General features: G+C 46.4%; 1 protein-coding gene across 1 annotated transcript in view; it reads left to right on the plus strand.

Annotated features, from left to right (window-relative positions):
* WNT7A (Wnt family member 7A) overlaps positions 1 to 3,676 on the plus strand; it is a 34,649-nt gene extending 30,973 nt beyond the window's left edge. The window contains exon 4 of the mRNA XM_042026656.1: positions 208 to 3,676. Within this exon, the coding sequence (XP_041882590.1) occupies positions 208 to 687 (480 nt within the window). The 3' untranslated portion in view covers positions 688 to 3,676. The remainder of the gene's footprint in view (positions 1 to 207) is intronic.
* Positions 3,677 to 13,692: the final 10,016 nt, after the last annotated feature.

A 13,692-nucleotide genomic window follows, 5' to 3' on the forward strand; every position in this document is an offset into this window, starting at 1 on the left:
GAAGGGGAATCAGCTTCGCAGGCAGAACTGGTTCATACTGATGAGCATTTGCCACCTGGGACAACAGTGTGACCTGTGTCTGGTGGCAGCTCCCACTGCAGAACCAACCTGTCCCTGAGTGTCACCCGGTGTCCATCAGACAGCCCTGGTGTTCTGCGGAGAGTCTCTCTGGTATTAACGCATCCTTCTTTGTTCTTCCCACCACAGATCCTGGAAGAGAACATGAAGTTAGAGTGCAAGTGCCACGGGGTCTCGGGATCCTGCACCACTAAAACCTGCTGGACAACCCTGCCCAAGTTCCGGGAGCTGGGCTACATCCTCAAGGACAAGTACAACGAGGCCGTGCAGGTGGAGCCCGTCAGAGCCAGCCGCAACAAGCGCCCCACCTTCCTCAAAATCAAGAAGCCCCTTTCCTATCGCAAACCCATGGATACAGACTTGGTGTACATAGAGAAATCCCCCAACTACTGCGAGGAGGACCCGGTCACGGGCAGTGTGGGCACGCAGGGCAGGATGTGCAACAAGACGGCTCAGCAGTCCAACGGCTGCGACCTGATGTGCTGCGGCCGCGGCTACAACACCCACCAGTACTCGCGGGTGTGGCAGTGCAACTGCAAGTTCCACTGGTGCTGCTACGTGAAATGCAACACGTGCAGCGAGAGGACAGAGGTGTACACCTGTAAGTGAGCCCCTGCCCGGGCTCCTCCCAGCCTGGGATACATTTGCACATGCACTCAGTGTACCTGAACGGAACTGTGGGGAAGAGCTGCTCTCCCCGAAGAAATGCTGATGAATGGAGCCCTCTCTTCTCTTCTCACGTTTCGTTGCTTATGTGGATACACATTTCAGACTCTTATAAAGTCAGCCAAGAAACAAAAACAAACAAACCCCACCCCGGGCCACCAGACACACAAAAGAGAGAGAAAAGGATCATCTCGGTGAGCCTGCACCTCGAAAGGAAGAAGCGTTGACTGCCTTGCAGAGAGACACCAGCCAGGGAGAAACCTCTGGGTGTGGCAACTGACTCTCGGTTTGGGAAAGAGATGGTCAAACATTTCTGTGTGCAAGGAGCAGGGAGGGGTCGGGGAGAAGTCCCTAAGAAAGGGCTTTGCACAGGATGGGATGGCCAGAGCCTCCCTGTGAATTGCCCGAGGGAGTGTGTGGATGGCACAGATTTAGGCTTCTACACTGGTGAAAAGCTTCTACTGGTCTTGCCCCTCTTTCCACTTCTCAGCACTTGCTGCAGCAAGATGAACTGTGGAAGGGTTCTGTAGACACTGCTTTATCTGCCTTTCTCGTGTGTGTGTGTGAGCTGCAGATTTTAGCACAGGGATTTGGGACACTTGGGCATAATAATAGCAATATTTAACAATTAATTCAGATAAAACTAATATTAATTTATTTAATTAAAAAAAAGAACTTTACCAACCTTTTTTGGAACTATTCTGCAATTAAAGTAGATAGCTGGCTTTCTTTGTGGAATAATTTTGTAGGATCAGCAAGGAAAAACTGGAGCTGTATATATTGTTCTTGACTAGGATATTTCTATTAGTTGGACTTGCAGGATGTGTTCTACAGTACTGGATATTTGAGGACAAAAGCTGGCATCTTTATATATATGTACATACACAAACACACTGTATTTGGGGGTTTTTGTTTGTTTGTTTCCTCCTGTTTGCTGCTAGTTGTCTGGAACAAAAGTGGAGTGGTAGGGGTTACAAATCTTTACCAGTTTTTGTGTTGTTGTTTTTTTTTTTTCTTCGATTAAAGAAAGAAGCATTAATAAAATCCGGTTTGGAATATGTCTAAAAATAAGAAAATCCAGACAAAATTCCATCTTTTGGAAAAATCAACCATAGGATAAGAGAGTATATTTTGTAAGAGACTATTTTTATATAAATATTTTATTTATACTACGTCTGCTTGTTCAACCTGTACTTTTTCTCAAAACAGGCATACAATTTGTAATTCTTAGGCTATTTAACAGAGAAAGGGTAATTAGTTTGTGAACACAACAGCAGCAAGCTGGATGCATTCAGCTGCAATTGGTGGATGTGTCAGAAAGCAGAATGAACCTTCTCTCCGGATGTGTGTACAAACTGGCTCTTTTCCTGCAGCTCAGTTTGCAGAATATGCAAAACAAGAACAGGGTATGTAGCATCAATTTTGTCACATGGCTAGAATTCATGATTGGTATTAACTGGATGCTCATTTATCCCATTCAAGAAAAAAAATCCGAATTAGCTTCCCACATGCATCAGTCATTAAACTGTGGCGTTATGACTCACAAATGTGCTGTGTGTGCTGTCAGTTAAACCTCTGCATTGTGCTGCTGTCAAATCTGATTTCCATCAGGGGAAGACTGTAGACTGTGACTGTAATAACTTGCATGACACACATCGTCTGATTCTCATAGATAGGATACAAAGCTTACTTTTTGTCCAGCTCCTTTTGGCATTTACATTATTCTTTCCCCCCAAAAAGGCCAGAGCCCAAAAACTCCAGAAAAACATTCGGACAAGTTTAAAGAGGCAAATTTAAAGACTGCTCACTTATTTTTCAGAGCCCAACTAAGCTGTTTTGCATTCCCTTTATGGTATTTCCTTTTCATCACTACTGATTTCCTCAGACATTCGAGTGGTAAATATTTCTCTGCATTTAGAATAATTCTGTTCCTCCTGCTTAACTAATTTGTGATTGATAAAATAATATCTCTAATTTTAACACTCTTTTTTGCTGGGTAAGAAACATGGCCCATCATTACAGAAGATACTGCACATTGTCTGGGACAGACCAGATTCTCTCCTCCTTCCAGACTGCAGGATGTCCCCAGTTAACGAGGCTTCAGCGATGGGAACGTGTCATTGACTCCCTGCACAGCAGCAAGTGCCACCAGGAGCAGGTGGGACAGGTCTGCCCTGTGTGCACTGATCCTTCTCAGGCAAAACTCCCACCTAGCACTGCGAAAACAGAGAATTTCTGAGAAGGGGAACAGAAGCATCACAAAAGATGCTGCAAAGTTTGACAACCCACCTGTTAGGACTCGGGTTTTAACTCACTCCTTGTATATACATTTACCTCAGAACACAAGCCCATGCAGTACCTAATCTTAGCAATGGATAGTCAGGGTTAGTGCAGTTTCTTTGCAGACCTGCCACTTAACGCAAAATAGAATTTTTGTTCAATTCAGACACCAGAATGGGGTATCAAAATAAAGTTATTAATGCAATTTACTTTCAAACTTATGACTTGTCAGTATAAAAGCAAATTTTTATTGGTCATTGAGTCACTGCTTTTAGTCCTTCTAAATTCCACATGACAAGATATAAAATGCAGCCACATACAGTAGGGATGTTCATTACAACTCTGTATTACGGTCTAATAATTCAGATCTAACTTTTACTCTTGGAATCTCCCCCCCAGTTTGTATTGGGTTTTGATTTAGTGAATACCGTATCATAGTTAAAACTGTGTTCTCCTCACTGATTAGAGTTACTTTACAAATTATTACTTTTGCAGCATGTTTTTACCATAGAAAATTAATGTGTAAAACTCCTGCTTCCTGTAAATTTCCGTATGCAGTGATGTGCCATGTACAGCTAGCAGAATAATTATTGAAGGACAAATATCTTTAAACAGTTTTACTCACAATAATAAAAAACTGGATGCACAAGGAGTTCAATTTGGTACACATTTTCCCTATATTTTACAATATTGCTGGTGAGAAAATGGAGAGAAAAAAAGGAACAAAATGTCGGTTTGTTTAATAACTGAAATAACAGTTGGGGAACTATGAATTAAAGAGCAAAGGAAACCAAATGCTGCATTCAACCAGAAAGTATTCGGAAATTCAGCTGTGTCATCCCAGCTAGGAGAAGTCTGGCCCATCAGAATGTGCCATGAGCCTGGAGTTAATTGGTCATTCGCTAAGTGGGCTTGAATGGCACGGAGAATAACCAGGAGAAGGGAGAAGATTTACTGGTTTGTAGCTATTCCTCCCCCTGACAACAGTTTGGGCTTTGTGCTCGGAGATAGAAGAGCTCTGTTTTCACGTGGGGAAGAGCCACACAACGGCACTGAAATGCACACAAGTGCAGGACAATGCAGCCCTCCAAGGAAAATACATCTTTTCATGTGTGCTGCCAGGGGAGCGCGGTGCTGCTGGGCACGGGGAGAACCTGGCTGGGGCTGGAAAGGAAACACAGCCCAGGAGCAGGGGCAGGAGTGGGAGGCAGAAGGGAAAAAGCCTGGCCGCAAGTTGGGAAGCTGCTAATTATGGAGTCTCCCTTCCTCATCCCATAGTGGAACCCCAGTTTGTGGAAATGAAGCTGTTCTGCCTCAGGATTCCTAAGTAAGTTTTAAGGACTTCACCTGTTGGCCTTTCTAAAAGGACAGCTAACCTGAATTCACGCAGCTTGATACTAGAAGCACTTACATAAAACATGGATCAGTCAGTCATTAAGTTTTCTTTGCCATGTATGCACAAAGCTAATGGAGATATGTCTTTCAACAGTGATAATTAAACTGAAAACATCCTTAAAATGTACTCTTACTCTTAAGTGGCTCATTTGGTAAAGTTATTGTAAGGGGACACAGTAACTTAGAAAAGGCAAATAATGGCTGCATACCTTATTGCACAAGGCTCTTAATGAACTCTCCTGTGGATTGCAAAACTGTTTTTAACTGACCACACTTTAAAATCAATTTGTTAAACAGAGAAACGTGGCAGACTGCAGTCAGGGTGCACAAATTCAAATTAAGATGCTGCATAAGTATTTCTGACAATATTTTCACATTTGTCATTATAAGAGACAGGAGGAAATACCCACTGTGACTGTCCCAGTGTGCATATTAACCAATACTGCCCCTCGTCCCCAGCTTGGAACCAAAGAAGCTGATGGAGCAAGAAGGTCTCCAAGTCTGAACTGCAGGGAATCTTGGTGGATGGAAAGTTGGATATGAGCCAGCAGTGCCCTGGCAGCCAGGGGGGACATCCCTGTCCTGGGGGGCACCAGGCCCAGCATGGCCGGTCGGGCCAGGGAGGGGATTGTCCCACTCTGCTCTGCACTGGGGCCGCCTCACCTTGAATATTGTCTCAAGTTTTGGTCAGCGCAATATAAGAAAGGTCTACAGCTCTTAGAGAGTGTCCAAAGGAGGGCAATGAATATGTTTAAGGGTCTGGAGGGGCCGTACAAAGAGTGGCTGAGGGCTCTTGGTTTGCTCAGCTGGAGAACCGGAGACTGAGGTCAGAGCTCAGCGGGGGCTGCAGCTCCTCCCGAGGGGCAGCACAGGGGCAGCTCCGATCTCTGCTCCCTGGGACAGGGACAGGACACGGGGGAACGGCTGGAGCTGGGCCAGGGCAGGGTTAGGGTGGATATCAAGAAAAGATTCTTCCCCAGAGGGTGCTGGGCACTGCCCAGGCTCCCCAGGGAATGGGCACGGCCCCGAGGCTGCCAGAGCTCCAGGAGCGTTTGGACAGCGCTGCCAGGGATGCCCAGGGCGGGATTTGGGGTGTCTGTGCAGGGCCTGGGGCTGGACCGGATGATCCCTGAGGGTCACTTCCAATTTAGGATGTTCCATAATTCTAGCTAGGAGACAGAAAAAGACATTTGAAAGATAAAGAAACTAAGGGCCTGTAACAGACAGGGTGCAACCCAGAAATCTTTGGAATACAGAGGAAAAAGCATGAGAAGGAAAACCTCTGAACAAATCAGTGCATGGAAGGCACACCACTGAGTCCACTGGGGAACAGAAAGGGCTTGGCAGAATGGACAGATGGCAGCCAAAGCTCAGCCTGCCCGCTTGCTACACAGCCACAGTGCAATTTCATTTGGATCAAGCCAAGTCCAAGCATCTATTCCCTTGAATCAGCAAGAAACCTGTTTCGTGAGTTGTTTCTCACACTAAGTTTTTTACCTAGCAGCTTTTCTTTTGCACATGGGCCCATGGAAATATGCACCATGGACATCACATACAGCGTATTTTTGAAGCTATTTAAATCCTACAGAGAATGTTAAATACTCATCACCTTGAGAAAGAAGTCAGTGGAGAAAGACAGAGAAGATCTGGTGCAGGCAGTAGTGTTAGGCCATCATGCCATCACACAGGACTGGAATATATGTCATTTACTTTAAAAAAAAAAAAGAAAAAGTATTTTCTATATATATTAAAAAACCTCAGGATTATTCTTCTTGGCCTTCCCCAATGCTGTGATGTCAAGTTGTACAAATGTTCTGCGCTGAGCCCGGTCTCAGCCAGCCACTATTATCCCTACAAACAGACAGGAAATCAGGAGACACAGAGCCCAAGAGGGTTGGCCAGTGGGCACAAAGGCAGCCTGTGAGAGAATCAGGACTACGGCCCAGATTTCTCAGCTTCTGCCATCCCGTTTTAAGGAACTCAAGTAACGACTGATTCGCCTCCTTGTATGAAATACATATCCAGATTTGAGAGTTTGGGAGATGTATTCACTGCATGCAGCGATTTCCCTGCATGCTCTGTGTAGCTGAAGAGAGGAGACTCCTTCCCAGGCTCATTAAATGCTGAGCACACAGTAATTAATATAACCTCCACATTAAGTATGAGTCATGCACCAGGGAAATGGAAGAAACCTGGTCTCATGTTTTGTCTCCTTAAGTCAAGTGATTAGCAAAGCTGGGAGGCAAAGGAGATAGCAGAGCAGGCTTTTTGAGTGAGATGTGGACAGCAGTTCCACAGGGAACAAACAGCCTCTGACAAGCTAAAACTCAGCTCAAAGTCTCCACAAAGCTGGGGCACATTGCTGTGATGCCACAGCCCTGGAAGCATAGGAAAAAGTTAAGGAAAGTGTTTCATGGGACAGTGTTAAAGCACATGGCATTTGCTGCCACGGAAAGAGGGGGATGAGAGGTGACTCACTGGGGTCAACCAGTTGCACCAACTAAGTACAAATTGTGAGAATTAGAACAGAAGCTAAAAAAATAATAAATGGATTAAAGCCTTTCTGAGAAGTTAGAAAGGCAATTTATCTGCTCGTGTCTCTCCTTTTGTGCTCAGCTCGGGCCCCTGTCAGAATATTTTGACGCTTGCCCATCTTTAGTCGCGAGCCACATGAGCTGAATTCAGATGAAACAGTAAAGAAAAAAAACATCCCAGAATATATATTGTGTTTATTTAGGCCAGAGCAGCTTGGACGACAGAGCAAAATCAATCAGAGCCTAAAAGGAAGCTGGCAGACTGTCAGTGCCTCGGCACATCCAGGCTGCACTTCCTCAGAAAGACAACGGAGAGGGGCTGGGAAACTCTTGGTGCTTGTAACATACCCTTGGTTGATATAATAACGAGATGAGATAAGGGGACACATAGACCTGAATTAATGGCTACACACCAAAGTTGTCATTTTGATGACTTGTTTGGGCAGGAGTGGCAGTGGCCGGGTGATAGATTATTCTCCCTTTATCCTGCCACAATGACATCTGCTTTATTCACAGATCAGCCACCAGTTGCTACAACAACGCCAGTGTGCTTTAGAAAATGTTGTTGAGCTGCTGAGAGAATCTTGGCTACCCATTAGCAAAATGTTAACTATGCAAAACCAAAGAGCATTTGGTTTTGTTGTAGGAAAGAAGTCAATGCTCTGCAATAACTAAGAATGTCAAAAAGAATTTACATTCAAAAAGTAGAGAAGGGGTTTAACCCATGATATCACCATGATTCAAAAATCCCCCTGGAATTCATTAGTGAGACATTAGGTCTGAAGAATAGAGAAAATAAATGATGAGTTTTAAAAAGAAAGAACAAATACACTTTCCTCCGAGCAGGTTGTTGTCTGCAGCATTTTAACACGTCCGTTGCCCTTCACTTTTTCCTCTTCATTGTCTCGGATTTTTACACGGCAAACCTCCCCTAATAGGGGCTTATTTATTTTTATTTATTTCTTTTCTGCCCACTTAGCACTTGCAGGAGATGCTGGGTGCTGGTAAACCATGCCAGGACACTGAGCAGGCTGCCAGCAAAGCCCCTGTGCCCACCTCAGTACAGGGTGAGAGAACCTCGCCCTCCAACCTATTCCGTGGGAAGCCAATTCCAGGGAAGCGTTTGCCGGAGGAATGGCTTTGTCCTGCAGCCAGATGAGGCAGCCCCGTGTTCGAGGGCCGTGCTGGGGGCAGGAGCCACGCCGGGAGCAGGTGAGCATCCCTGGCAAGGTGAGCATCCCCGGGGAGGGAGCAGTGCAGACCTGTGCACAGAAGCACAGAAAGCTCCAGCTGCTGAAGTGGCTGCTCTGAGGGACAGGCATCTGAGCTGCAATATTTGGAGTGAAATTCCTCCAATTGCTAGGAAGGCGCTGCCTGTCGTGCCCAGGTGATGGATGGGGGGCTGCCTGCCACTGAGGGTGCTGGTGATCTCTGTCAGGCAGCATCCTCCACTGAGAGAGGCTTCCCTGCTCCCTTTGCCTTTGAAATACAATGGCTCTATCTGTCTTGGCCATAATTTTTCATCCACTTCAAAGTTAAGTGAATGTAATTCTTAATTTGTTTTCCAAATGACTCCAACAATTTTCTTCCCTTTGTCTTCCCAACAAGATCAGATTGATTTTACAATGTGTTGTGCTTCAAATTTAACTTCATTAAATGTTTATAACATTAAGAGGCTAATGACATAAGCCTTGTCTGTGGTATTTATAGGCTTTATGAAGAGACTGAAGACCTGAGGGGGCTGAAGTTCAGGTTAATTCTTTGAGAATGAAATTCAACACCTGGTTGGAGCTGTAGTACACAAACCATCAGTACTATATCAGAGCTATCATGTTAATTTAATTTATCAGCCATGTTTACTGTTGAAGTTGGAAGTCTCAACCCAGCCCACAATAGATCATAGGTGTATTGTTTTCCTGTCACAGTAAATAGGTCCCAAATGCTGATCTAATGATCTCGTTACATAACCAAGCTCAAGATTTGTTAAGCCACTTATTACTATGTGAAAAACTGCCAGCAGCCATTTTTGCCACATTCCAAACATGTGTTGGGGTGCTCTCCCCACAGTGGTTTCCTGGGTTCTGTCTGCCCCAGTCTCAGGTTATAATTGCAAAGCCACAGTGTTTAATGAAGAATTCAGCTACATTTTGCTGCTCACCACCACCCTGTGCAGCTACCATCAGTCTGGTTCTCCTCCTTGGTCCTGAGCTGGCTTCTCCCAGAGATCCTTCCTAGAGCAGGTGATCTTCAGTCCATGGGAATTAAAGGGACGTCACACATACCAGGGTTAATGCTGCAGTAGCATTCGTTGACTCAAATTCCAATAATTTTCAAGGGAGTACAGGTGAGGAGTGCTTTAGGGGTTTTTTGGCATTTTTAGCGGGGTTTTCTTGCTTTGTTGTAGCTCATAGTGTAATCAGAGCTTCAGAACTGCCAGTAGAGAATGGTGTTCAGAAAGTGATGGCTGCAGGAGGACACACCTGGTGCACACACACCATCACATGTGCACATGAGGTGGGGGTGGAACATGGTGATCTTTAGGGTTTTGAAGCCATTCAGTGATTCTCTGCTCACATGAGGCACTTGGAAGCAGCTCAGAGCCTGTCCCGATGGCCCAGGGAGGGCACCTTGGAAGCAAAGAGGTGGCATAACCTCTGGCACTGCTGCTACAAGCACTCAGAGCAGCAAGGAACAGGGAAACAGGTGTAACAGGGCTCTGATGGGTTGCTTGAAGCTTTTGAATATGGTGGATCATACAGCTTTGCCCAGGAATACCAGCAGACATTTTGTGTTATCCTAAACTCCGATTTCAGTTGCTCTCAGATCTGTCTGGAGCGAGCATGTGGGACTCTGTGCTGTTCTTTGAGCCTTGGTGCAGTTCAAGACCAAGCCCAGAGCTCAGCACACCCACCCCATGCACCCCGGGTTTCACCTTCTCAGGGGCCAGAGTTCGCTCTCGACTTTAGAGGAAGAGCACGGCACAAGAGGTGATTTTTAAAAGGACCCTTGTATCACAGGTACAGAGAACAGCAGCGCTCGCCAGCATCGTTGTCATGGCTACAAATTGCAATCTCTATCTTCCACATGTATGGAATGTAATCTGGGAAGAGTCCAAAGAGCATCCTTAAAAAGCCACTGCCCTGTGATGGCAGCCTGGAACGAGCAGCAGGTCCCGGAGCCCCGAGCCCCCCCAGGCCATCAGCAGACATCCTGCCACCTTCCCCAGAGCTCTGTGCAGCGCTGGCAGGGGGCAGCTTCTCTCCCAGCTATCCAGTTAATCCCACCATGTAGCCCTGCTGCCCTAATGTCGGCCAATTTGAGCTAATTATACACTAGGAACTTTATTTCCTGAAAATGGATATTGCCTTAGCAAAAGGTATGGATAACATCTTCATCTGCCAGAAACAGGATTAGTTTTGACAGAGTTATGTTTACAAACACAAAATTTATCACCTTTTTTTGTTTTAAATAGCACCTGTGTACACCTGGAACAAGACAGTAGCTAATGATTTATGTTGGACGGTAACAAGGGCTGGTTTTGCTGGAACTCTGCCATAACTGAGTGTCTGTTACTCTGCCCTATTGGGTCAAGACAACACATCAGTCAAGTAAATCACTTAAGTAAATTATTGAGGACTTAAATTGACTTTTTCTACATAATATGTAATTACTTCCTTGAACCAACATTCCCTTACATCACCGATCTAAAAAGCTTTCTATTTATTTTTTAACTGAATATTGATTGAATTTAAATTACAGCCAGCATGTACTATTTATCTGGAGTTCGAATTCTAGGGAACAAACTTTCCAACAGCGTTGTCAGCCTTGCAGGCCCTCGCCACCCACGCACCCCCGTCACCCGGCTGCAGCCTTGCCCACGGCGTTCACAGTGCAGGAGCCAGCCTGGCGCATCTGCTGAGCCCTGCAGAGCCAAGGCACTCGAGAGGAAATGGCTGGGAGGCCTGGAGATGCTGAAGTGCTGCAGCAGTGCAGGGAGAGATGAAGGACAGCTTTGCAACACCGAGTTCTCACCCTGCTGTGGTGAAACAACGAGGATTTCTGCTGTAGCCAGCACAACTGTTCAAGCCAGAACTGAGAATTCCGAGTGTAAAATCTCCATGGGGACTGCGGGGATTTAGAGCTCCACAAGGCTGCACCTGCTGCTGACTGTGCCTGTGCTCCTGTCACAGTTCTAGAAGAAAAGCCAAATATGCAGAGATTCCTCTGTCATCACAGAAGGACAGCAAGAGAGATTTTGGCAGATCACATTTGGCCTCTGAGCTCTCTGCTGCATGTCAAACACAGGGTGCTCGTCTGTGGCATTGCAGTGGAGTCAGAGCTCAGCAGCCCTGAGACAGAGAAACCTGCCCAGGCCACCTGCTGCACACAGAGCTTCTGCCCAGGAACTGTGTGACAGCAATTCAGCTCGTAGGATGTGGGCCTGTATCACTGGAATCATCTCAGATGTCAGGAAAAAATCCTCTGAGTGCAAATATCCTTCCTGTCAGACAGTTTGTGTGTCCTGTCCTCTGTCATCCTCCCCAAACCACCCTTCCAAAACCTATTAAAACCCCCCAGCCTGCACAGTAATTTTCCTGCTTTAGGTGACAACCAAGTGGAAACAAATACCGATCATTTTCAAAAGTGTCTGCATGCAAGTTTGGTGGAGGGCAGCAGAGGCAGGAAGGAGACACTGCTCTCAAAGAAGGAAGTTTTCAAGTTGGAGGAGTCTCACAATAAACACTGTCACACAGGCAGGGATCCCACATCCCCTCCTGCTTTGGGCATAAATAAAAAGCCCTTTAAATTTGAGTTTGAAACTCAAGGGACCCTGGGCTGCAAAGTATGCCTGGGTTTGAGAAAAGGCTGAGCAGGAGGCTGCTGACCCCAGCAATGATGAGCAGGGATCAGATTTGTCAATGTGCAACATTTAATATTCCTTAGTCAGAATCGTTTCCGGTTAAGATTGGCAGAAGTGGTGAATATAATTCTTTTAGTATTTTATTAGTGAGATGGGAAGTTAATGGGAAAGGGCAGCTAAAAGTAGTTTCGCTAAGGCTAGAAAATACATTAAAGTCAGCGTTGTCATGGATTACACCCAAGGTCACAGGATTCAGTCACAGGAATTGATTAGTGGTATTTACAACTCAACAAATTGCTTTAAGCAAGAGTGACATCATGGCCCACACTATTTACCAGAGGAACTACACGCAGGGAGGCTGTGGAACAGCACATCAGCCTGTGGGTGGGTTAATGCAGTTGGTGTGGGCTTCAGCTACAGCCAGGAGAATTCTGCCCTCCCCGTCACGTGTTGTGTGCGAGGCCGTGCTCTGGGAGCCCAGGAGAGCAAGGAGGCTGTTGTTAGGTGAGCACTGCTGAGCAGCATCCATAGCCCTCCTTTTCATTCAAATGGGAGATTAGAGAAAGCCACTTTCTACTAAATGTGGCTAATTGCATTTTAATTAAGAATAATTTCAGAAATCAAGGTCCTACTTGTGTCTGTTGCAAGAACATGATGCTCCCAGCACACGAGCAGAGAGAAGAGCAGGCTGTGGCCAAGCCTGTGCCCTGAGAGTTCCTCCTCAGCCCTTACAGGCACTCGGGCTCTTTCTTGCTTAGTTCTCTGCTGGGTGAGTTGGACAGGAGCTCTGAAGATGTGTATTAAGGAGTTGGGCTCTGTGATCCTCGGAGGTCCCTTCCAGCTCAGGATAGTCCCTATCCTATGATTCCACGTCAGCACAGACAGAGACCAGGGAATCCCAAACCAGGAGTCATTTCACAGGTCTGTGAAGCGCAGCTGGAGGAGGAAATTCTCCACCTGCTCCAGGGTGGGGATGTAGTGGCAAAGTTCCTCCTCATGTGCCCCAGATTAAATGGAGGTAGGAGTGCCACCCAACCCCATAGCAGGGACACAGAGCTGCCTTTGGCTCCGAGCACCAGTGGCCAAGGGACCTGTGCTGTGTGACCACCCCACGCTCTGGTGTCACACAGCCCCAAGCCCCGAAGCACCTCCTCATGCCCTCCCTTCCTCACTCAGCAGGGCACACTTTTCACTGTAAAGGCCATTTTCTTCCATCACCAAAGGAGGCAAATCCCCTTTCATGCAACTGCATGTGCTTCAAGGTGCTTGTGGACTTTGACCAACTGGTTTGTACAACCAGACTTTCCCCCTCCCTGCTGGAAGCTGTCATTCCCTAATGCATTACTTTACACAGCAAATTGAATGTGGGTTTGTGGGTATTTTTGCCAACCTTTATGAATCCTCTTGAGTGATCTGTGGATGGGATCAGCAAACAAATTTTATTCTAGCTCTCCAAATCCCGACACATGAATTGATTTCAGCAGGACACATTAAGTGAATGATGGATCTCTGCCAAAAGGGCATGTAGGATTTTGCAGGGGGGAGGAGGAAAGAAGAAGACTTTGCTTTCTCCCTTTTTTCTCCTTCTTAGGCGGTCTTGTTAAGAAAGGACAAAAGCACTTATATTCATTGCTCTCAGAGTAAATTGGTTTTCTTTTCTGCCCTCTCAGAAGTGCTTTTCCTCCCAGGATTACCCAGTTGTTGCCTTCCTCAAAGCAAAAAGAGGCAAGATGCCTGCTCAGCCCCCAGTCCCCTGTCCGCCCCACGAGCGGCACCGCGGGCCCTTCCCCGGGCTCGGCTTCCCCTTGGCACTGCCACCCTCCCGTGCCGTGCCTGAGGCTCCGCTGACACTTTCTCAAGCACATTAGGGCTGGCAAC

The sequence above is a fragment of the Corvus kubaryi genome, unplaced genomic scaffold (genome assembly GCF_017639235.1).
Source record: "Corvus kubaryi isolate FWS band 111438036 unplaced genomic scaffold, C.kubaryi_AGA036_p1.0 37285, whole genome shotgun sequence".
NCBI lineage: Eukaryota > Metazoa > Chordata > Aves > Passeriformes > Corvidae > Corvus > Corvus kubaryi.